This window comes from Prunus mume, linkage group LG1 (assembly GCF_029339155.1).
Source record: "Prunus mume cultivar Tortuosa linkage group LG1, ASM2933915v1, whole genome shotgun sequence".
In the NCBI taxonomy this organism is placed as follows: Eukaryota; Viridiplantae; Streptophyta; class Magnoliopsida; order Rosales; family Rosaceae; genus Prunus; species Prunus mume.
The window spans coordinates 27,885,645-27,910,377 of NC_142698.1; the positions used below are offsets into that span (position 1 = coordinate 27,885,645).

The following is a 24,733-nucleotide window of genomic DNA, read 5'->3' on the forward strand; positions in this document are numbered from 1 at the left end:
ATGTCTAATTCGACAAATATTTGTTGGCATAGATCTTTGCAAAAGAACTTTCGTCAAGACAGGTTTTCTTGCTTTTATTTATATTTTAAAAATATATAATTAGTTTCTTTGCTATAGTTTAATAGTTTAATACTTTACCAGTATAGCTGCGCGGCTATACTCTTTAAAAAGTATAAAATTAGTTTCTTTACCTTTTTTTGGCCCAACTTCTTTCATTTAATATATGTAATTAAGTAATATATTAATATTTTTTAAATTACTTTAATTAGTAATTATATTTTAAATATTGTTTCTTTAATTAATATTTAAATAATTTACTAATTTTGTAAATTACTTAATAAATAGTAATTAATTATTTTATACGAAGTTAGTTTGGGTGAATCCAAGTCTTGAACCAAAAACCCTAGCTTCCGAACTTGTTCCAAAATATTTCTCAAGCCTCGAACCCTAACCATAAGCCTATTGTGAGCCACTTATGAATCGATTAAGCTTGGATATTCACTTAACTCCACCTAGGATTTTACGATTAGGGTTTCGATCTCAATATACAGTTAGTATGACATTATCAGACTTAACACTATATTTGAATGCGCTTTGACTTTAACAAGTGGTAGTATAGCCGCACAACTATACTATATAATTTTTTAAAAATTAATTACTATTTATCAAGTAATATAATTTATGAAGTTTATTAAAATATTTAATACTAATTATTCAATAAAGAAATAATAGTTTAAACATAATTAATAATTAAATTAACTAAATAAGGCTAAGATATTATTTAATTACTAAAAACAAAATTTAAAATAAAAATTTATTGACTGGAAGATACTAAGTTTAAATATATAGTTTTAAAAAATCTCTCCCGACGAAATACCGTCGGCACAAACCTAACACGATGAAACTTTGCGGGTTAGACCTACCCTGATGAAATTTCACTGGTAAATTATGTTGAGAGAGGCCTAATCCAGCAAATATTTGCTGACGAACTTTCGTCGGGACAAGTTTTCTTGCTCTTTTTTTTAAATTTTAAATTTTTTTTATAAATATATAATTAGTTTCTTTGCTATCCACTACAAAAAGAATAGTTTAAAGGTATAGCAGCTTGGCAATACTCTTCAAATATAATAATTTAAGAGTCTAGCCAAACGGCTATACGCTATAAATTTATATTTATAAAGTCTAACCGCGCTGCAGTAATTCTATAAATAGAAAATATAACAAGATAGCCACCCACTGTACCGTTTGTGTAGAATATTTTACAGCATAGCTGAGCGACTATACGCTTTAAAAGTATAAAATTAGTTTCTTTACTTTTTTTTTTGGCCAACTTCTTTAATTTAATACATGTAATTAAGTAATATCTTAGTCTTTTTTAATTACTTTAATTAGTAATTATATTTTAATTATTATTTAATTAGTTAATATTTAAATATTTTACTGATTTCGTAAATTACTTATTAAACAGTAATTAATTATTTTATAAGAAATTAGTTTGGATAAATCAACAGTCTTGAACCAAAAACCCTAGCTTCCGAACTTGTTCCAAAATATTTCTCAAGCCTCGAACCTTAACCACAAGCTTACTATGGGGCACTTATGACTCGATTAAGCTTGGATACTCACTTAACTCCACCTAGGGTTTTATGGTTAGGGTTTCGATCTCAATGTACGGTTAGTAAGACATAACCGGACCTAACACTATACTTGAGTGTGCCTTGATGTAGAGTTTCACAAGTGGTAGTGTAGCCGCATCGCTATACTCTATAATTTTTTAAAAATTAATTACTATTTATCAAGTAATATAATTTATGAAGTTAATTAAAATATTTAATACAAATTATTCAATAAAGAAATAATAATTAAAACATAATTACTAATGAAATTAACTAAATAAGGCTAAGATATTATTTAATTACTAAAAACAAATTTTTTTAAAAAAATTCATTGACTTAAAGATACTAAGTTTATATATATATATATATATATTAAAAATCTTTTCCGTCGAAATACCGTCGGCACAAACCTAACCCAGCGAAACTTTGTCGGATTAGACCTTCTCCGACGAACTTTCGTCGGCACTGGTAAATTATGTCGTGAGAGGTCTAATAAGGCAAATATTTGCTGGCATAGACATTTGCCGACGAACTTTAGTCAAGACAGGTTTTCTTGCTATTTTTTTTAAATTATTTTATATTTTTATATTTTAAAACTGTAATTAGTTTCTTTGCTAAACACTACAAAAAGAATAGTTTAACGGTTGTATATTTATAACAAAAAGCATTCTACAAGCACATTCATACAAAAAGTTTAAAGCTGGTTAACCATTTCTACAATAATTAATGGGTTGCCTTCAAACCTCTCTGGTGGTCAGGATCCAAGCTTGCCAAAAGCCCCGGCGTGATAAAGCGAGAAGTTATGATTCTTTCTCCGATCTTCTAGTTCCCACCATATTGTCATTTATACGCCGAGGATCGATCCAAAGGTGCTTTTTTGAAAGCCGGTAAGGTAATCGGTTGGTGCCGGTGTCGGTGTTAGATGATCAATTAATTACGCACTGTTAGAGGGGATCGAAGGAGACGTTATATTATTAAATGCCCTACCCTTTGGCATAATAAATGGAGTAGTCAAATTACCGATACGAATACTTGGACTACGGGTTTAAGGGGTTGAGTTAGCTATGGCAGCTTACTGTTCAGAGCTTCAGTATCTTGCAAACCCTGTAACCACTCATGTGCAAAGTGCAGAGCAGCACAACCAAGATGTGAACTCATTGGGTTTAATTTCATCAACAAAAACAGCTGAAGCAGTTGGAAGTCTTAAAGCTAATGGCCTCAAACTATTTGGTTGCACTTTGCCAGGCTATAGACTTGAGAAATTTGGAGGAGAAGTTGAAGAACAGTGTTAAGAATGCAATTAGCCAAGTGTCCAGAAGGGTTCTAACTTTTGGAGTGACTGGGGAGCTTCAGCCGTCAAGGTTTTGTGAGAAAGATTTGCTCGAAGTTATCCACGATGAATATGTTTTTGCCTACATTGATGATCCACGTAGGCAGGCTTTCTCCTTATGCAGAAACTGAGGCACGTCTTGGTTGATCATGCACTGGCAAACAATGATGACTTGATAAATCCAAATGCTTCAATCTTCTTGAAGATAGGTGCTTTTGAGCAAGAATTGAAGACTCTTTTGCCTAAAGAAGTTGAAGAGGCTAGTTTTATTTTTCATAATGGTTATGCATCCATTCCAAACAGCTTCAAGATCTGCAGGTCCTTTCCATTGTATAAGTTTGTGAGGGAATAGCTGGGAACTGAGTTTCTAACAGAAGAGAGAGCATCGGACCACCAGGAGAGGACTGTGACAAAGTGTTTTCGGCAATTTGCGACCGTAAGGTCATCGATCCACTCCTGCATTGTCTTGAGGAATGGGATGGCAGTCCTCCTCCTCTTCCAATATGTTAAGAACTCCCGCCCTGTTAGAATGTCCAGACATCTTTTTATCACTCTTTTAAGACGAATAAATAAGTGCTCAGTTAGTATTTGTTGTTTCTTTTGCAATGCGTTTGTGGAGCACCATACAGGAAATGTTACCAGCCCTCTCATTTCGCAATTTCCTAATATTTCACAATTTCAGGGTTTTTAAGTACCCATGGCGCTAATGGGATCTAACCCAGTGGAAAAGGATATTGACTTGCAGACAAGGTCTCATATTCGAATTCCCATGGCATCACTTGTACTAAAAAAACAAGTACATATGGAAATTTCATTCACCGGCAAATCTTTATAGCTAGAAAAGTGCTAAATGCGGTTTATAATTACGTCAGAAAATTAGCAAGGAGTTGTTTCTTGACATTTGCTATGCATCGAGGCAGACAACGCACAACCAAAAATGACTTTTTTCCCCTTTAGTTCATATATTTTTATTTTTGTGCTTTTGAACGCCAATCATTCTGGAAATTGCATGCTCTGATAGTTACAAGGGCAACGTCCAAGTCGTGGCAAAACATACGAGTACGAACAAAAGAATTTGAATTTACATTACAATAGTTAGAACATAAGACATCTAATAATATACACCTAGAAAGTCCTAACAGCAAGGAGAGCATTACAACTGCTGCTTCTCCTAGGCCATGTCACAACCCCACTCCATAACTCAGAGCAGCAATGACACATTGTAAAACGATGTTAAAAAAATTGAGAACCCAAATCTTGTAACTGGTTAGTCATCATCCGATAAACAAACTATGTCAGTGGATCCACTTGTATGTACTGGGTTTACACACGCACCACTCGTATTGGGGGGTTCAGAAAGGCTTGACTGGTGGTTCGAGACCAAAGTTGGTTGTGAGGGCAAACTACCTGGTGGATTTGCACCAGCCCGACTGTTCATATTCATAAGCAACCCCAATGCAGACAAACTACGAAGTGCTGCCAAATCTCCTCCCGCACTTTCAGGATGGTGGGCCCTATTATGAGGAACAGATTGCTGTGTGGGGGGTGGTAGGCGTGGAATATGAGTAAAAGAAGGAGATGTTGCAAGGAGGTTGCTATGTAACTGCTGGTTTGACATGGATGTTGAAGGTCTAAAAGGTTGAAGATGCGGGGCTGGAGCACGAATCTCACCTGCACCTTGGGGGATTCCTGGGGAAGAGATGGAACTGATGTGGGGGGGTCTTGTTGGAATGCTCGGCAAAAGAGCAGGTGCAAGAGGAACAGTCTGCATAGGTGGAGCTGTACAATTTGGATTGGATAAAGGTGCAGGAGCGGTTGTCTGCGGGCTGGGTAATGGTGCAATAGAAGTCTGCAGGACAACTGCAGGAGGGCTGGCCAAAGATGAACTGGCAACGGGAGAATATCTTTGTGCATCTTGCATAGATAGATGGACCAGCTGCTGGGAGAAACTGGAAATCCCATCTGCCAAGGAAATAAGAGGATCTTAATAGCAATGACAAACAAACACACAAAGAAATCAATGACGCATAAATGCACAAGTTGCGATAAGTGAGATATAGGATATATAGTGTATTGACGAGCTGTGTGCCGTGAGACTATAAAAGGCATGAGATCAAGACATGCAGACATGTTTTAAATTTACAACAGATTCTATACCATCAAAATCAGATTCAAACAATAAAATCTACTTGGTTTGGTTCAAATCTTGAAACTAAATATATAAACAAGATGAATATTCTCTCATCTCTCACCCCACGCCCACCTTTTCTTTTCTGTCTGTTTTCCCTTGTTGGAGAATCGCGTGTGTGAATTTTTCTATGCAAAGGAAGAGGATCCTTTTTTATTAATCCTTCACCTTAATCCTCATTGATTGTTCAACTAAAAGCCCTTTTCTTCTTTTTGTACTTTTCCCTATTCAAAGGACTTTAATGATGGGACTATCTTACATTCAGAGCCAAGCTATCCCTGGGTAAAAAATCTTCATGGACTATAGCTTTACACTTCCTCCAAGCAGCTTACAGAATCTGAAGCTTTGAGTTTTACATCTAAAATCTTTTTCACCCCCCTTAACTTTGAATGGTCGAAACCAGGGTTGTTTATCAAAGAACTTTGACAATATCCAAAAAGCCTGTGGGTACCCTATTGGTAGTGCAAAAGATCCAGTTTCTACATATCCTCTCATCCCCAATTTTCCTGTATATACCAAAGCCGACTGCCTACGCTCTAATACTTAAATTTATTGAACACTTTGCTTGTACATATATTAATTGTTGAACATTTTGTTTCATTACTTCAAATCTTTACACTCTAATTAGATGAAACTAATATGTTATGTATTCTGCAAAACAAAATCCGAAGAAGAGCCCAATGATGATCCTTCTCATTGAATATGAATGAAAAAATAAAACTCAAAGTTGCAACTAAGAAGTGTCACACCTTGCTGTGCTCCAGATGCACCTGATGCCCTAAGATCCATGCATTTAGACCTGAAAGCCTCGGCCAAAATCTTATTCATCAAAACTTTGTTGTGAATTGAATCCAATTCCTTCTTTTTAAGGAGAAATTCCGCCTCAATCTCCTGAAATCTAATCTCATACTTTCGACGAATTTCAGCAACAGCCTCTTCTATCTCCTTGTCACAATCAGTTTTCAGGCGCAGCTTCTGTTCAGGACAAAGATGACCTTAGTAGAATTTTTGCTTTTAAAAGTAAATACACTTAAAGATACTAAATTCAAAACTAACCGTATCTTCGTGAGACTTAACGATATGATCTGTTTGTTTATTTAATCTTTCCAATTCATTTTGAAGCGGGTCATGGTATACAGGCAGAGGCGTTCGAGATGCTCCCTGTGGTGCAGCATTTATAGAACGACTATTAAGTGCAGAACTAACAGGTGTAGTTCTTGTGTCTGAAAACGGCATTCCAAATCCGCTAGTAGACCATGCCACAGACCGAGAAACGGTCTGATTTGAAAGATCAAGAAGGTTTTCAACGAGTGGCATTGGAGCATGAGCACCTTGGTTAAAGGTCCGGTTTTCAGGACTTGGCTGAATTTCAACTCCACCAGCTGAAGATAACTCAGGAGCACTATGATCAGGTGTATTAGAGGATGGTAACAGCGGCTGTTGTACTACAGGCTCAATGTCCGGCATTTCATGATTAGACAGATTGGATGAAACTACCGGAACAGATTCGGGTGCGAGATTTTCAATTGGTTGGCAAGTATTCTGCTTTTCCCTGGGTTCTGCATCTCCTTCTTGTACGGCAGTTGATGTTTCTAACAGAGTACCTTTGTCTTGTTGTGCCTGGACAGGTATGAATTTGTCAGCAAGAGAACGACTAAATCACTGTTCTCATTCTGATTTTATTTTCTTGTAGAAAGAATAAAGCCAAAACAATATCATAAAGTAGTGAACCACTTATATTATATGCTGTGGTGCACAGTAACAATACATAAAAATCTTACAAATCTAAACTCGTCATAATTTCAGGATAGTAAAAAATCGAAATAGTGCAGAAAAGGTCCTCAGACAAAGCACAGTCATCTTTGTAGAATGAGAATACTGATTAAAACAACATCACTACTATATAGATTGACAATTTCCAACAATCAAATACCTGTTCTTGTGTCACTGAACCACCAGGAGCCAGGGCCACAGGCTGCAATCCAGGTGAATTTACCAGGGGCATTTCTTGATATGAGCTTCTATTGACTGCAGTATCAACTCCATTCTGCTGGTAGACCTCTGTTGCACTGTCAGATGCCATAACACACCCTTCACTGTTCTCTTTTTCAGTGGCTTTTTCAGAGATTTTCTCATCAGATGGTGGATTCACAGAGGCAAGATTCCCTGGTCCATCATCTGAACGAACAGTCTGCAGCACTGCCAAATCAACCTCTTTATCAGGCAAGGTTACTGTCACTACATGGACTTGCTCTTCAGATGAAGGTACGCACACAGGCACAACATTTTGGGAACAATGACTTGAACTGACAGTCTCATGTTCTGTGGAATATTCATGGATATCTTCTCCAGATGAAGGTGGATGCACAGTGACAAGATTTGCTATGCCATCATTCGAACTGACAGTCTCAAGCACTCCCAGTTCGACCTCTTTATCTGGTGTGGTTACCTTCACTACATGGATTTCTTCTTCTGATGAAGGTGGACTCACAGAGACAACGTTATGCAAATCATGACTGGAACTGACAGTCTCAAGCACTCCTAATTCGACCTCTTTATCTGGCATAGCTCCCTTCACTACATGGATTTGTTCAGATGAAGGTGCCCTAACAGAAACAACATTTTGCAAACCACGAAGTGAACTGACAGTCTCATGCAATCCCACTGGAGCCTCTCTCTCAGGCACGCTTAATGTAGCCCCATCAGGATTCTGTTGCACAGAAGACAGATTCAAGGGATGGGAACCGTGTTGACCATCGGTTGAACAGAGAGTTTCGGAAACTTCCACTCTGACCTCCCCATCAGAAATGGGTAATGTGTCAGCATTGTGGTTCCATTCTTCAAACGAAGGAAGACTGGAGGTGACAACTTTCTGTGAATCACAGCAGACAATTTCTTGAACTTCAAGCAGAAAATCCCCATTGGCGCAATCAGTAATTCCGGCTTTGGGACAAGGATTCACAGACGCAGTGTTCTCTTGATCATCACTAGAAGTTCTATTTAAGGCACCATTTGCACCAAGTGGCCTAGCTGTGGTCATCTCTGTTCTAATGGGACCACTACATGTTTCAGCTTCATCTGGAACACTATCTGGAGTTTGAGACAGTGCTGTCACTCCTTCTGTCATACTATGCACAACACAACCAATATCATGATCTCTTAAAGTGGCAAAATCTTTGCAACCTTCACTAATTCTAAGACATTCACTAGTCCTTGAGCATTCCAACCAAGGCTCAGGTGTATTTGAAGGCAATCTATTTAACAATTCAACACAAGCCCAGGATTGCACTTCCTCTGCCCATCGTTTCCCCATCTCCTTCAACTTATCCTGTGCTTCCTGCTGTGATGCCTCAAGACGCTTAAGACGTAGGTTGGTCTGGTTTTTATTTTCTTCAATTTTCTTTTCCAACATCTTTAACTTTTCTGTTCTCATTGATGTATTATTTAGGAAACAAGACCGAATAACAACTGATTCTGCTTCTAGATGCGCCTTTTCTTCCTGGCAAGTTCTCAAAACTTCACTTCTCTCTTTGATTTGCTTCTCAATAAGTTTTGTTATTTGCTTCTGGATCTTTTTCTGAATATCTTTAATACTTTTAGAGACATCTTTTTGTGCTAATTTTTCTTGCTTCAGTGACAAGTCTTTAACATCTGATTTGACCTGCTGAAAGTTAGAAGTTGTTGACTGTGAAACCTTTGGATGTGAATTGTTCAAAACATCTTTACTTGATAATTTAGCAAACTTTGGAGATTCTGCAGCCTTAAACATCCCTGTACGGTATAAAAATGTTTTTTTCAGGCACCGCAGCATTGAATAAACATAGTCAGCCTCTTCCTTTTTGCAATTGAAGTTAAGATGCTTCTTTGCAAGTTGAATAGATTCTTTGTGGTCGACTTTCTGCTTCAGAAATGAAGCTGCAGTCCAGCACTGGAATTTATAGATATCAGCAAGTCAGTTAAAAAAAGAAGTTAAAGTAGCATTATAGTATATGCACATGCACCCAGAAAGAAGCATTATAGATATCAGGAGGTGATGTACGCCTAAATTAAAGTGTCACTATTACATATTCAGTGGCAGCTTGTCAGAGTAAAAGGAAATGAACAAATCATCAAAAATCATTTCAGAACCAGAAAGAAATATGATTGTTGAAGGAATGTAAAATTAAAGAAAGCATGCATGCAAGAACTTCGCAATTCAACATGCCAATAACAAGTAGATTTTATTTCCTTCTTGACATGTGAAAAAGGTTAATAGACTAAAACATGAGTGCATGAAAGAGCAAGACGATTCTAACCAGAGATATCTGAAATGCCTGCAGTATTGTTGCTGGTTCTCTATTAACATGGTGATTACTCATTACATATTGAAGAAACTTTTCGACCATGACCTTGACAGCATCCTGCATTAGAGGAAGTAGTAACATCAACCAAGATATCATTACAAGAGAGAACCATGTTGTACTGAAACATATTAATGGAATATCGAGTTAATAACAGCAGCACATATTTCGTTTACTGACTTGTTTTATTTGACATTTTTTGAGTTGTACTTTCTTGTTTTTACTGGTTTCTTTCCCAGATTGTGGATTCCTTATCCACTCTTTGTAATTAGCTTTCCTTCCTTAATAAACCTATGTTTCTTTTCAAAAGAGAAAAAAAAAAAAAAAAGAGGCAGGGCATATGAACAAAAACAGAAACCAAATGTTTTTAGCAGGAAAATCAAATTCATACAGAGACTTGTAGGATTCCACATAGTTTTAATATCTCTGGCTTCAAAAGTTGATGAAGACTCTTCTGGGCATCATGTAATTTTCTTCTCTCCTCAGACTCAAACATGCTACTTTCTGGATTTTCTAAGACATTTATATCCACAGACAATACTGCAAAAGCAAAGATTATTTCAGAAACTAAAAGTGGGAATCCAGCAAATCTACAACACCCTGACATTGCACCAAGACAGAACTCCTGGGGAAATGCCATGAGAAAAACAAAATAATCCACAATATCAGCTAGCCATTTACCTTCCTTGCATCCAGGAACTGATTTCCCCTCTGATCCAGGCTTCGGATAGGGTGCATCATCATTACCATTTACCACCTTCTTGCGCTTTTTTACAACTTCATCACTACCAACTTCTGGTTTCTTTGCTAACTCATCAAGATGTTGTGCCCGTTTCCGGTTCCTCTGAGACAAACCAGAACAATATTTCCATGGAGGATGCTTTCCTACCAACAGTTCTGTCCAAAAATTAAGGGGCTGCCCTTCACCAGTATGTTGACTTTTCAGCTCATTAAGCAATGGAACCTCTGCACTGTAAGCTCCTCCAGTTTGTTGAACTTTTGAAATGATAGAGAAATCGCAGAAGACATTGTTGTTGCCATCCTGAGGAAGTATGGACAAGAACTCCCGGATGACATCATTCAGAAGTGATTCCTCAGGCAAGATATTTGCTGTGGAGGCTGGGGTGTTGCAGCAGTGGAACTCATCTAATTTATCAAATTGGTAAGGTGCCCCCCACAGAAGCATACTACTGCTTATATTCTGTACATTGCTATCATGAATCTTCCCCTGCTTTGCACGAACTAGAAGTTTCTCCTCCATGGTACACGTTGAATATAGACGAAATACTTTTATTTCCTCAAATTGTGAATCAAGTGATATTTTTTGCAGGGCTCTTATATCATTATGTGGATTCCAGTCACTACCAAATATGATTACAGTATCAACTGATGACAGTTTGATGCTGGGAAGACAGGCATGAGCCTCCAATAAGAACACAAATCTACCATTCTCCTTATTGTTGAACATGTTCATGGCAACATCTTTCTTAGAACGGAGAACACCAAACTCAACGCGTTCATAGGAATTTTCACCATACCTTTGACGCAGGAAATCATCCAAAATATCTCCAAGAGAATAAGCACTTCCTGAACCACTGATTGACTGGTAATAAAATGATGGGGCAAAAACAAAAAGGGTTAGATTAGAACAGGATCCAAAGGTGCAGATATTGGCAGGACTGGTGGCATGTGACAGAGTGAATACAAGTGATCGAATCCAAAAGCAGAAGCCATATACGCGATTGGCTGCTGGCTGTAGCATCTTAAGGGGTTGTCTTTTGATTGGCTGTTTTGTTTTCTATGTTGTGTGGCCTTGTGTTTGTTTCAACAGCTATTGTTTCTTTCTTTTTGCCTGTGTTCTAAATGTCCTTTTTTATCCTTTCAACATTTGAATACAAAATGTTTCTTTAAAAAAAAAAAATCAATATCTAAAGAAATATCGACAGTTAAATTTATGAAAATATTCATGAATATTTATATCAATGTCAGTGACCATCACAGAAATTTGTGGTATTGGTTCAAAAGCATAAATTTTTTAAGTGAAACTACAGAAAATATTACATCAAACCATAATGCTTGTATGTATATTGTAATTATTCTTTTTAAAAAAATGTATATTGTAATTATCAAAAAGAAGGGGATACAATTACTATAACTAAAAACTTATAACAGACATGAACATAACATAAAAGTATAAAATGATACGTTTAGCATAAAATATCCTCCCTGTAATATTTGGTACTAAGAGACTTATTTTTCTTGGTAACTTTTCTGCAAAGTATTTAATTTTGTATTTATTTAGTTTTTGTAATTTTTGGAAACCAGTAATTGTTTAGTATCTAGTTTCTACTAGGTTTTCTTTATGTGGGGTTGTATATATATTTTGCAATAGCCACAAATATTTTTATTTGGAATGTAGTGCGATTTTATGTGGAGTGTAGTACCTAAAAAATATGTGTCGTGTCATCTAAAATAACCCCAAACCAAAAGTTACCAAACTCGCAGTGGTTTTGTTTTGTAGGATAGATATGTAGTTAATTAATCATATCGGATAGGATTATATGGAAACTCTGATAGTTTGTATCATGGACCCACCATTGTCCACATTGTCCCTAATATGTATAAATATGACGAAATTCTTTTTCCCTTTCTCAGCCACCAAAAAGCATATCAACAGAAAAACTCTGAAATAGGGAGCTAATCCTCAATCAACAACTTATCTTATTCCACATGTATGGAAATAATAACCTCCCAAACAAGTGAAGATCAAAACTTTTATATTCTATATATATAACAGAAGATACTAAAACAGCTGTTCTAATAAGAATTATCGTAACACTACCAAATCTAGTACCTGGAAAAGGATGAGTACTCTTAAACTTCGATTCTTTATCTCTTTAAGCATCATGTCAAGAAGCCGAAGCTTGCCACTTGCTTTGACTCCTACATCCAAATACTCAACTGCTTGAAGGTCTTTAGTAAGCAAGGTTTGCAAGGGTGGATGCACAATGTAGGGATGATCACAGCACTGTCAACAAATACCATACAAGCAACTTACTCAAAATCCAAGAGGGTGGCCGAGCATGGGGGAAGAAAATATACAACCATTAGGAAGATCATTTCATTTCACTACCCATTACAAACAGTATCTTCCTTTGTTTCAAATTATCAAAAACATAGAGGACAGAAAGCATAAGGTTGAAAATACAATAATAACAATAAGAAAACAAACATCCAATTAACTTAATACAAGAGAAAGTTGAAAATAACAGATGAAAACATGTCATTACAGATCTCTTCTAGTTCCAATATCTGTACGTGCTATACAAACAATTTGAAATGACTAAATACATGAAACTAAATTTTCATAAAGATCACTAAATTACTAATAGTAACTTTTAAAGGTGTAAAGTGTTGACCACAATACTGAAGATAGAATCAACCTAAAAGGGATAACTTAACATTTACAACAATGTCCATATCCAGGCCAACACAAATTGTCATGCAATAACATACTGAAGAAAAACAACTGGATGATACAATGGTGTCATCAAACCAAATAAAAACTTTGACAACCTATGACAACATGGGATTCAAAAGTTACAGTAGATTATGAAAAGACACAGATGTCATGTAATCGTTAACCGTCACACTGAGACAAAAGTGCAACCAACCAACCTTCCGGGCAGATAGAACTATATCATGGAGTGCACCAAGTGCTCCAACACGATCTTTTTTTGCTGATGAGAGAATCAACGTGGAGTTTGACAGTAGATTTTCGCAATATTGCTCTAGCTGGACAGTTGATATACATACAGGAACCCAGTACTCAATAAACCTAGAAGAGTCAGGTTTGGGTTTACCAATAATATCTCCATATGCAATATACCTTGAGAACCTCTCCTTTAGTTTACCAATAATATCACCAGAACTGGTTAGCAAATGATCACCATTTTGTGAATCGCCGTGAGAGTCAAGGACAGACAGCAAACTAAAGTACTCAGCAGCACTATTCTCCTGAAATATTTAGCATTGCATAAGTCGACCAGTAGAAAAGATATTCCCAAACAGAAAAATAACAGAAAAATACAATAATAACAAAAAGGAAAACAGAAAAATACCAATAAAGGAGAATAAAATACAAACCTTAAATATTCCATTGACCAGGAGAAGCCAATTATGTGTACGTAGCATCTTAATCTGCACCAGCTGTTTAGAGATTGTAGGGCGCTGGCACTCATCAATTATGATAGTTTCCCATTGTATGCACTCGAACACATTTTTATCCTACACAATAGAGAGAGAATTTAACAACTAAGTCACTACTGTCTAAGTACTATTTTTTTTAAAGAGAGCTAAGCACTCTTACAATCCACTAAAAAATTTCTAATGCTAACGAATCCTACAAGCAGAGAGAGATACCTCAATAATAGCCTCTGGTGAGGTAACAAGTACTTGAAACATCATACAACCACCAGCCTCATCAAAATCTATTGTCCTAATACTTCTCCGTAAATCTTTATTTCCACTGTAAACCACAACATCGATAGATGGTGCCAAATGGAAGAACTCATTATCCCAACAACAAAGTGTAGGAGGAGTTGAGATGATGAGAAAAGGTCGATGAGCATCAGACTGCAAAGATAGAATAAATGCAACCACCTTTGCGATTCGTTCCTGCAAAAACAGAATTTCTTTACACCAGACCCGCATGAAACTTTACTGGATTTAGTCTTAAAGAAACTCGTTTTTTTCAGTTTTCCCCCTTAAGCACCAGCTTGACCATAATAGGAGAGGTTCAAGCAAATAGTAAATCGATCTAAGGTCTCTAATCAAACATTTTTGAGTTAAAGGTACAATAATATATTTCAGAGGAGAATAATTAAAGTGGTAAAAATGTTTACCCTCATCATATTTCAAGAAATTATGTGAAAATCCTTCTCTTTCCTTATCCAACTATTTCCTATAAGTTGGAAGGTTAGAGTACCACCTAATACTTGAACAATCCCTCATGGTAGGTTGTTCAATGACTTGAATCAGAGGGGAAGAACTCAAGTGTCTTCTTCAAAATGTGTATAATATATAAAGGAGGGAGTGAATGTCTGATGATTTGTTCCTCTATTTCCCTATTGTATTTTAATTGGTCCCTTTGATGCCCAACTGCATAGATCTTCTTAGTCAGAGGCGCAAGAATTTTGGTGGGATGAAGAAGGCAAAAGCTTTATGGATTTGAAATGTGTTAACGGTGGCTTGGGTGATTTTGTTGGCCCATCTCCCCTCCTCTTTTCAAGTCCCACTCTTTTCCCGGTTAACAACGGGGGGACCCTCTTAGTTATGTTAAATAGAGTCCCATCCAAGGGAACAGAACTCTTTAGTATTGAAAAGTAAAGAAACAGAAGGAGTTTAGAAACTATAGTGGGGAGGTGGTTTAGAAACTAAAGTGTTTATAATCACATTTTGCTTTTTGATGGAAAGTCTTATTTTCATAGGTATATTGATGAAGTGAACATCTTGTAGCCACTGTGATTGTACTCTATGTGCTTAGTAATAAACAAAATTCTCTAGAAAAAAGAAGAAAAAAGAAACAGATCATCTGTATATGAACATATTTCCAACATCGGATCATAAACTCCACACCAAGATAATCATTGCACCAAAATGCTATGAAACGAACTGTCTAATAGCAGAAAAGTTAATTAAGCTCACCTGATCATAAACAACAGCATTCTTACTCTTGTGCCAGAGCTCACGTAGCTTGTTAACATTGTCTAGACAAGTATTATCAAATCCAGATATTTCACCAGCTGGCAGTTGGAATAATTTAACTGATGAACAGTTTTTACCCTCAAGTATCTGCAGGTAACGCTAATTAACAACAGAAAGATCGCATATTAAAAAACATGAAAGCAAAACTAAGAAAAAGATTCATCCAAGGATAATTTATTCTTAATCAATTTTAAGAAAATGTAGAGAGATAAATCTCTACATGCTCTAAATCCGAAAGGACAGTGGAGCCCACACCTGGAACCTTGAAAAATTATAATATCCTTTAAAACACACACAGAGGGCAGGTCCCATTATGATCAATGACAGAAACGCCTCTATCTTTTCAAAAAGAAAAGCCTCTATAACCAAAGAAAAATGATAGAGAAGCCTCCACCAATCAGAGAAGGAAAAGAAATATCTTATACTTCTAATTTATGGACATTCCGTTATGGGTTTCCAACATGCTTAAGACTAGTCAACCAGTAAGTTCCTTTTCAACTTCCACTTAATAATACAAGTTTACGTATCAATTCAAAACAAATAAGATAGATAATGAGATGTTATTGGTAAACAAATATAATGTGGATGAAACTGACACCTTAAACCTACTCATCTAAATAGATATGCATTTTTAAATTAGATATTTGTTTCAAATATTTCTTCATACAAATCATGTCTGAGGCACCTTATCCGTTTCAGGGGAAATAGAAGCCTTCTTTGCCCTCTGATGACGGTTTTCATAAACGCTTATAAGGCCCTGACCCTCAGGTGAATTCAAGAATGCAGCATTCTCTAACTCCCAAGTAGCATCATCATAATCAAGACCATGCCATTTCACAAGCCATTCATAATGGCAAAATAACTTATCACCAGTATGCTCCCTAAGATAGTTGTCATGCTGCTTGGGAGACATTAACAATCTTTTTTGTAGCAAGCGACGTGGAACAGTCCACTTTTTCTTCCACCTTGTCACCTGGAGAACATAAATTCACAAAAAGAAATCGCTTAAAATACAAAGAATAGTCATCTTGGCAGTCCTCTTTTATCCATATGCACTCTAAATTGATTTTTTTTTTTCTTCAACTTTTTCTACACTCAATGGAGTGCAGAAGGCGAAAATAAGAGAGTTAAAATTTCTACTTACCACTCCCCAACTACAGCGGATGTGCAAAGGTAGCTTTTGGTTAATGGTTAAAAGAAAAATAAGTTAAGAAAGCAATTATCTATGATCTGAAGAAAAAGAAATTTGAACCCATGCAAAGGCATATCAAGCCCATCAAAGAATGTCAGATTCCCTTTTTCGTGGTGTTTCACATTTTCCATTGATAGAAATGACAAATGAAATAGAACACGTATACCAAAACAATTGAGGAAAAAATTACCTGGTTATTTCGGTTGAATTTGCCCACAAGGGTAGGAGCTTCAAGAAGCAATTTACTTTCTGGTACCCATTGATTGTGAATATGAGCAAGACCTTTGTATTTAACAAAAAACTCCTTCCTCTTTAACAATCCTGAGAAAAAGAAAAGAAAAAAAAAGGAACAGTATTGGTATTAAAAACCCCCATCATCCACAAAATAGTCGCAACAGAGAAATCAAAACTTAAGCAAATAATCCAAAACAGACATGGAGCCAAATTTTCAGAATTTCCGCATACCATCAACATCAGATACCTCCACCTCTCTAGCATCCCAGATTGACTCAATTCCCTCTGACACCGAATATATACCAGATTCTATCTTTTTCCTAACACACATGGAACAGTGCCAAACTCCAAGAGGAACAGCATCCATAGGAGGATCTAGACAAGAAAGGTGGTAACTTCTCTTGCATCCTCTTCCATCACAGAACCTGAAATTGAAAACAAATTGTAAGAACACAAAACACATCATAGAAGCAATGAAATTCCAAGATTAAATAAAAAATAAATCCATATTGTGAACATGTTCACTCATGTGCAAATACAACTGCATAAAAAGAAGTACATCCATTCATGTGAAACTTACATAGGCCTCATTCCAAAATAAGTCAGATTCAGCAACGGTGAGAGACTTTAGGCTAATTAGTCTGGTGTCTAGCTTATATAAGATTATTGTGATACAATCTCATGCACTCAAGGCGGGCTTTTATGAAAGGGAGGCAGATTTTGGATGCTATGCTTAATGGAAAACTGTAGGATAGGCCGAAAAGCCCCAATGAAAAGGCCTTCCACCGCATGTTAGAGGATCAATTGGCGTGTCTTTCTAACTTCAACAAATTCGTAGTCTATGTATTATTCTGTGGTTGCTCTGGTCTTAGCTTTATTTGTATCTGGATGAAGGCGGATGCCTTCTCCACTGATTCTTTGTACCTTGTAATCTGTTTTGGGTTTCATAAAATTTGTTTCTCCTAAAAGAAAGCATAAAATAAATTTTCCATATCATCTACTAGAGACATTTGCAACAATGAAAAGCCAGAAGAAAAGGTTACCCACAGGAGCTTCCCACCAAGAGAACAGATGAGGCATGTATTTTGGTTGCCATTTGTTTGAAGATCTGCAGAAAACTCCTTTTGCTGCGTACAAGTGTTAAGGTTTTCAGGAACTCCCATGGTACTATCAGCTATGAGCTCTCCTCTATCCGGATACAACTTTTCAGAAAAATTACCAAACCCCAGACAAAATCAATAATTGACGTAGGACAAACATAAAATGCAAACTAACAGTAGACCAGTGACAAGAAATTTACAAGCACAATCTCCACAACATAACGTATATGAGCCTATGAAATGCTCCATTTGAACCATCTGAAGAGAATCATCTGCTGGAAAATGTACACTAAAGCCTATAAAATGCCAGGGAAAATGTACACTAATTCCTAGTTCATAAACCTTCTCTGTGTTTCCATTTACATTTGTTTTCCAACTCAACACTAAAGCCACATTCTACTGTAACATTAAAAATGTAATCAATTAAGTTGAAAGAATATCATTCATATCTGCATTTGTGAGGTATCAGTATGTAACTAAAAATATTCAAGAAAAAACTTATTTAAAACAGATTTACAAACCTTGAATTCTAAAGTTCAAATGAGAATCTTATTATATAAAAAATAATAAGTCCAAGTAAGAGAATATATTTGAGACTCAACTCCTCAAAGATCACCCAAAAAGTTCTACAATGTTACCTGCTGTCAAAACTTTCACTGATGAATAACATCGGTTGGATATCTAAAACCTTTATGAACATAACAAATAGATGAGCCTGTTAAGTTTTCTAGAAACCTCAAGAAACCAAACGTGATAACTAATATTCTTATACTGAAAAACGCATGCCAAGGTAGAGACCACCCCCCGCCTCATATTGAAAACATAAGGTAGAGTACCTAACCTAATATTCTTATATTGAAAAACATATGCTAAGGTAGAGTAGCACCCCTCGCTTCATAATTTCTCACATGTCCTCTGCTAACTTACAACCCACAAAAAAGTTACCATAACAGCGATACCAATTACTTTATCCAATATATAATGTTTCAAAAAGTTCTGACATGGCCTACTGCCAGTATCTTACACCAGCAACTAATAAAAGATTCTTTACAATCCATATCCACAAGATGATACGAAATATAGAACCACCTCCCCACAATGAAATGAGACATATAACCAGGAAAAAGAGATATCGAAATCAAAGCTGCAGTACCATAATATATGCACTGGAAAGCAACATAAAAAGTGACAGACCATATAGAGAAAAATATTCCATCTTTGAGAGAAACAAACTTGAAGAAAAGTATAACTGGAAACAATGGATTTGGAAAGCACTAAATATGGGGGAAGGTCAACCAACCTCAGTTACAGAGGCACCACATAACTCCTGATTTAATTTTGTGCTGCAAGAGCAAAACTCCAGATTCATCGGATCATTTTCTACCCTGAAAATATCATATGAGAAACAGAGGGAGAAAAAGGAAAGTTAGAATGTTATAAGATTCCCATGATTGCTCAACATTGACAAATCTAAGACAATAGATAAGTACACATCCTGATAAATTATCACAGACCATGTAAAATGATTTTGTAATCCGTCTGCATTTGTTGGGATTCCATTTTAAGTTACCCCTTATAACCAGTTACCAACAAGAATACATTGCAAAGCTCCATCAATAATGACGTTAGATTTTGCAGAAAAGTATAATATTGAAACTTCAACCAGCAATGATGTAGAGGAGGACAAAAAATCAATGGGTGCATACACAACTCCAGTCCAAAATATTCCAGATCTTTGCCTATATCATTGACCCGCCATGTCCTTTTTGTGGGGCCTTTTTCTTAGCTTTCTCTGAAGAAGATCAAGTAATGCTTCAAAACCATTATTATCAGCACCACCACTAATAGTATCGTGATACTTGTGAGTTTGGTCCTCTTTAGCCATTATTTATCTAACTTATCTTTGATCTAATTTCACAAGTAAACAATCTGTAGGAAGGAATTTTGAATCAAGCCCAGAAATATGAACAATAAGAGGTACTTCCTCTTCATCCTTTTGTTTTCTGAAAAGGGTAAAACTTTTATAAAATCCAAACAAAAACTTCCAAAAGGGGATAAGGAGTCCACTTCTATTCAACAGGTCACAATAAAGCGTTTTTCATCTTTTGTTACAACAGAGGCTTTGGTCTTACCTTTTTTTCTTCTCTTCCATGAATATTTTTTTTTTAAGCAAACCCAGAAACAAAGATTGCACAGACAAACCCAAATCCCTGACCTTCAACCACGATTCAGAACAAATTTGAGAGGAATTTAAGATTACCCAAAATGTATCAAAGGGAGGAACAAACCCAAGAACTTAAGCATTTTGTAGCAAATATTGAAAAGGGAAGAGTGAAAACACAAAATAGCAAGAGAAATTCCATTTATAGAATATGTGCTGTCTCCCTCTCAAATCTTTCTCATGAATCCCAGATTTCTGCCATATCTCTGTGGGAAATTTGGGATGCCAGTTGGAAAGGGATGGTGGAGTCTACATAATGGGCTCAAGTGTTAAGAAGTTTTTTTGTTGTTTGATCATTTTTAAGGAGTTTTACTCAAACTACACTTTTTATGTAGGGATCTGTTATTCGCACTAGGAAAAAATCATCATGCACTCCATTATAAAATCACAAGGGAGAAATTGCGCTTACATGATTGCAGCGTGACTATTTTGGAGTGCCAATAACAGTTCCCTTTATCTAAGTTATAAATTCAACAATAACCAAACAATATTTTTAACACTGTTAGGTGTTTTTGTCATGTCATTGATTCCGCTAAGTTTGTTAGTTGACTTCTGCCTAAAGGAGGTTATGAGCAACCATGTCTAAACTTCAAGTAGCTGGACTTCAAATTCCAGAAATAAGGATTCTAAAGTGGAAATGCATAAAACTTTAGGGGATGCAGGTGCAACTAACCCATAAAACAATTTGTTGTTAAAAAGTTTATAAAAAGTGGAAGATGCTAAGTGTAATATGTGAAAGAGTGTATTCACACTCCGGACCTTCAAGTAGACTAACACAAACTAAATTAATTCAATGGTTGATGTAAAAGGAGATAAAAAGACTACTTTATTGTGAATAGCAATACCTTTGTCGCTTAAAACATGCACCGCACGTCTCAACAGAAACATCTTCTGTGGACCCAGATGGCAACGAAGAGACAGCATCAGCAGTCAAGGTGCAGACATCTTTAATTGCATTAACTGGAGAATCAGAATCCCCATCTGCCACGTTCCTTTTCCTCTTTGAAGGTATGACCCTGTGACCAATTTTTGAGGCAATGCAGACATCATGCAACCTTTCATCGAACGTAGAACATGTCAACTCTGGCATCTTCAACTTTTCCGTTGCAGAGCATTCTACATGTACCCTTTCATTGAACGTAGAACATGTCAACTCTGGCATCTTCAACTCTTCCATTGCAGAGCATTCTACATGTACCCTTTCAGGTGCATCATTGAGCTCTTCCATCATGGCATTATAAGGTGATGACAGTGGGCGTTGATCACGAATTTCTAAGCCATCACCATATTTGAACTCAGAAGCTTCCTCCAAGCAGCTAGGCCTAGGGCTTGAATGGGACAAATCCACTCCGGGATTATCTTCCCATGTTTCTTTTGTTAATTTATTTACACTGGAATCAGACCCCACCAAAGATCCATCATGAACTCTCCCAACAAATTCTTCATTCAGTTCCTCAACGCCTTTACCAAGCCCTTCAACCTCACTTCCACAAGCATTGCTACCTCCCTGAGAGACTTTATTCTGCCTGCTCTGCTTCTCGCTATGATCTTAAATTCAAGAAGAAAAGATAACAATGAAGTGAATAATCTATTCCACTTTGTTTCCAAAAAAAAATAAATAATAATAATAACAATAATAATGACTTCAAAAGAATGGCTAGGAGCCAACACTCAGTTACCTCGTGCTTGAAGCTTCTTTCTATGTTTCATGAAGAGTGTCTTATAAGCTCGAGCATTTCTTATCTTATTTTTTCCATGACAAGGTCCTACATTCTGTTTCTCACTTTTGCTAACTTCTCTAGTACCCAATGTCAATTCTTTCACACTCTTCTCTTTCTTTTCCGTTTTCCGCTTTGCCATTGATGAACCTGAGCTTTTATCAGATCTTTTAGACCCAGAAGAAGTTGATGAGTGATTCTTGGCTCTATCCGATCTCCTCAAAGGACTTGGAGTCAACTTCTTCTCAAATCTCTCAGATTTCCTCTTGAATAGAGGAGTTTCAGGCATTTTTTTCTCAAGTCTTTCAGACTTCCTAGTACTAGAAGGGCTCAGAGTTATGTTTTTCTTTAATGATGTTTCTCTGGAAGACCTCCTTAAGCCAGATGTATCTGATGCTCCAGAACCTGAAGTACTTAATCCTTTACTACTAATTTGCCTCCCGTTTGAATTGTTATTCTCATCATCCTTGATTTTCCGACTAGATCGTGTATCATGTGCCATATTTCAACTGTACATCAACAGAAGAATTTTAGGTTAGAATAATACTCATACAGCATGAAGACATCTTGAAAGTTCAATGAAGCAAGAAAAAATCAATTTCTATCAACCAATGAATCAATTCTCTGTTTTTCTTAGCAAGAGTTTGGGAAAACTGTAAGAAAAAAAAAATTACTCTTTATATATATTTTCAATTTCTAGTACCGAATAAATGAATAGACGAATACTTCTACTCCTCCTAACTCGTAAATAAATTCCACTTACATTTTCTCCTAAACATAAAAGAGCCCAGGTTAGTGCCAGTTTCTATATTGTGTACTATTGCAATTACCTAATACTCCAATGACAGTACTAGCTCTTCTGGAATTTCAATTCGTTCAGAGGAGAAAGTAGCAGCCCTATTCCAGTCCCTTAAGCTAATAAAATGAAGTTGGCAATGTGCCTTGAATCAAAACAGAAAGCAAGTGAGAAATGGCACAACTTGTTACCATCTATATTCTTGCCTAAATCTCACAACTTGTTATCATTTTTAGAAATGGCACAATGGCTAATGAAAGAGGTCAAAAGCATGCCGTAACATTACGTGCCATACAAAAACTAAAAAATTAAGCAAGTAGCTAACATTCAGATCCAAACCGTACAATGCCAAAGCTCTGAACCCTAAAACCCTAATCGCCTGCCACAAATTACACCAATGCAGAAATTCACCACCTCTTACGCATTGATTTGCCATATAATGCCACATAATTTAAAACAAAACCCAAACACTAACACTAACAATTTCAGGTCCGATTTCATCGCAACCATTGGGATCATAGAAAGGAAAATTTCTACAAAAATTAGAACAATATCGAGAAATTTTGACTGACCTGCATGAAAATCTTAGTGCTTAATTTATTTTTTTTCCTACGACAACCAGAGACTGGTAGGGCTTTTACTTCAGTTCTCGAGCGGAAATCATGGGTTGGAAGAAATTTTCACAGGAATATGAGGGGAGGCAAAAAAACTGCTGAGGCGGTGATATTTTTGTTGCGTTTTGATATTCTTCCAGTGTGTGCGCGCCGTACTGCAATGCTTTTTCATGGAGGACAAAACCGTCAATTAAATTTTTTATCGATAAACATTTTGTCCTTGGGATTTAACTAGAGAAATTTTATTTGCTAAAATTCGTTTTTAAAAATTGACTAGTGTTCCTTCCTATTGTTTGAAGCTTAAAGTGGTATATTCTTTGACCAAAAAATTAAATTTGCTATAATGGTCAGTTACCCTATTGAGGTCCATTTCATAAGAATTTAATTCTTGTATGATAAAAACAAAGAAGGCATGATCTATATGTGATTCACAAGAATAATAACATTATTGTATGATAAAAAGGCATGATCCAAGTGTTAATTTAACAAATTTCACTGTTTTAATAGTGAACCTGAATTCGAAATCGTCTCTAGTTAGCAAATTTCATACACTAACCCTAATTCCTAAGAAGAAACATAGAAAAACAATTAGACTCATGGAACGTTAGAAGAGGAAAAAGAAGATAAAGTACCGGTCCTTGTAAACTCTAATCAACAAAATAAATTCGGCTAAATAAGACGAAGCGGGAAAATTAATGTTGGCCACAAAAAGAAAAGAGTGTTTATGAAGTGGGTATTTTTGAACCTAATAATATTTAAAATCATAACTAGAAAAATGTTGTTGTGGCTCAATTGCATAATTATGAACCAGTAATAATATTTATGTGACTCTTATTCACTTTTACGCGCTGTTGGATCGTTGGAGGCTCAATCTTTTTTACTTTTATGAGATTTGTTGCATTATGATAGACAATTTTATAGGCACATTTAGATCCAAGTCCAACAACTTGGGTTGTTAAGGCATCTACAATTATGCTCCCTATCTTTTAGTTAAAATTTAGTTTAAAACACACAAAAGCTATTTTAGGGGCTTTATAAAATTTGAACTCCAATCATACTGTAGGAACACATATTTCACCGGCCAATAAGAAAACTACACATGAAAAAAGGATATTCCTTACATGAATTAATTACCCTAATTAATTCATATTTAATTAGGGAAATTATCTTTGATTTAGGATAAGAATATCTCCCTAAATTAGGAATGGATCATCGTCTTAGTGGGTTCCATGCCACCATCACATGCCAAAAATGATATGATGATCGTCGCCACCAACTACTTTACTAAATGGATCGAGGCCGAAGCTCTATCATCTACTAAAGAAGCCGACATGGAGTGATTTATCTAGAAGAACATCATCTGCCGGTTCGGCTGCCCGTAGTTGCTGGTCACCGATAGTGGGTCACAATTCATTAGCAAACAGATCATCACATTCTTTGCAAAGTCAAACATCAAGTAACACCTATCAACTCTTAGATATCCGCAAGGCAATGGCCAATTGAAAGTATCCAACAAGATCGTGTTGGACTGCCTAAAGAAAATATTGGAAAGCCCCAAAAGAAAATGGTCAATAAGCTGCCTGGAATCCTATGAGCTTATCGCACTACCAAAAGAAGA

The 24,733-nt window shown here is 36.2% G+C and overlaps 1 protein-coding gene and 1 pseudogene across 7 annotated transcripts; one reads left to right on the top strand and one right to left on the bottom strand.

Annotated features, from left to right (window-relative positions):
• Positions 1 to 2,541: 2,541 nt before the first annotated feature.
• LOC103327121 (phenylalanine ammonia-lyase 2-like) lies at positions 2,542 to 3,535 on the top strand (annotated as a pseudogene).
• Positions 3,536 to 4,006: 471 nt separating this feature from the next.
• Positions 4,007 to 23,214, bottom strand: LOC103325608 (uncharacterized). 7 transcript variants are annotated; one of them, XM_008227801.3, is made up of 20 exons: positions 23,074 to 23,214; positions 21,667 to 22,214; positions 20,833 to 21,535; positions 19,067 to 19,151; positions 17,714 to 17,868; positions 16,898 to 17,091; positions 16,623 to 16,753; positions 15,926 to 16,213; positions 15,181 to 15,327; positions 13,897 to 14,151; positions 13,621 to 13,761; positions 13,153 to 13,491; positions 12,329 to 12,502; positions 10,156 to 11,077; positions 9,866 to 10,014; positions 9,430 to 9,534; positions 7,068 to 9,062; positions 6,191 to 6,754; positions 5,884 to 6,109; positions 4,007 to 4,908 (listed from the first exon to the last, which is right to left on the bottom strand). In XM_008227801.3, exons 2-20 carry the CDS (start codon positions 22,205 to 22,207, stop codon positions 4,214 to 4,216), a joined length of 7,809 nt encoding a protein of 2,602 aa, XP_008226023.3. In that variant the 5' UTR covers positions 22,208 to 22,214; positions 23,074 to 23,214; the 3' UTR covers positions 4,007 to 4,213. The 7 variants fall into 7 exon arrangements, with proteins under 7 accessions (XP_008226023.3, XP_016651687.2, XP_088907749.1 ...); XM_016796201.2 differs by having other exon boundaries at positions 15,181 to 15,339; XM_089051623.1 differs by having other exon boundaries at positions 9,866 to 11,077; positions 15,181 to 15,339; positions 17,714 to 17,793.
• Positions 23,215 to 24,733: the final 1,519 nt, after the last annotated feature.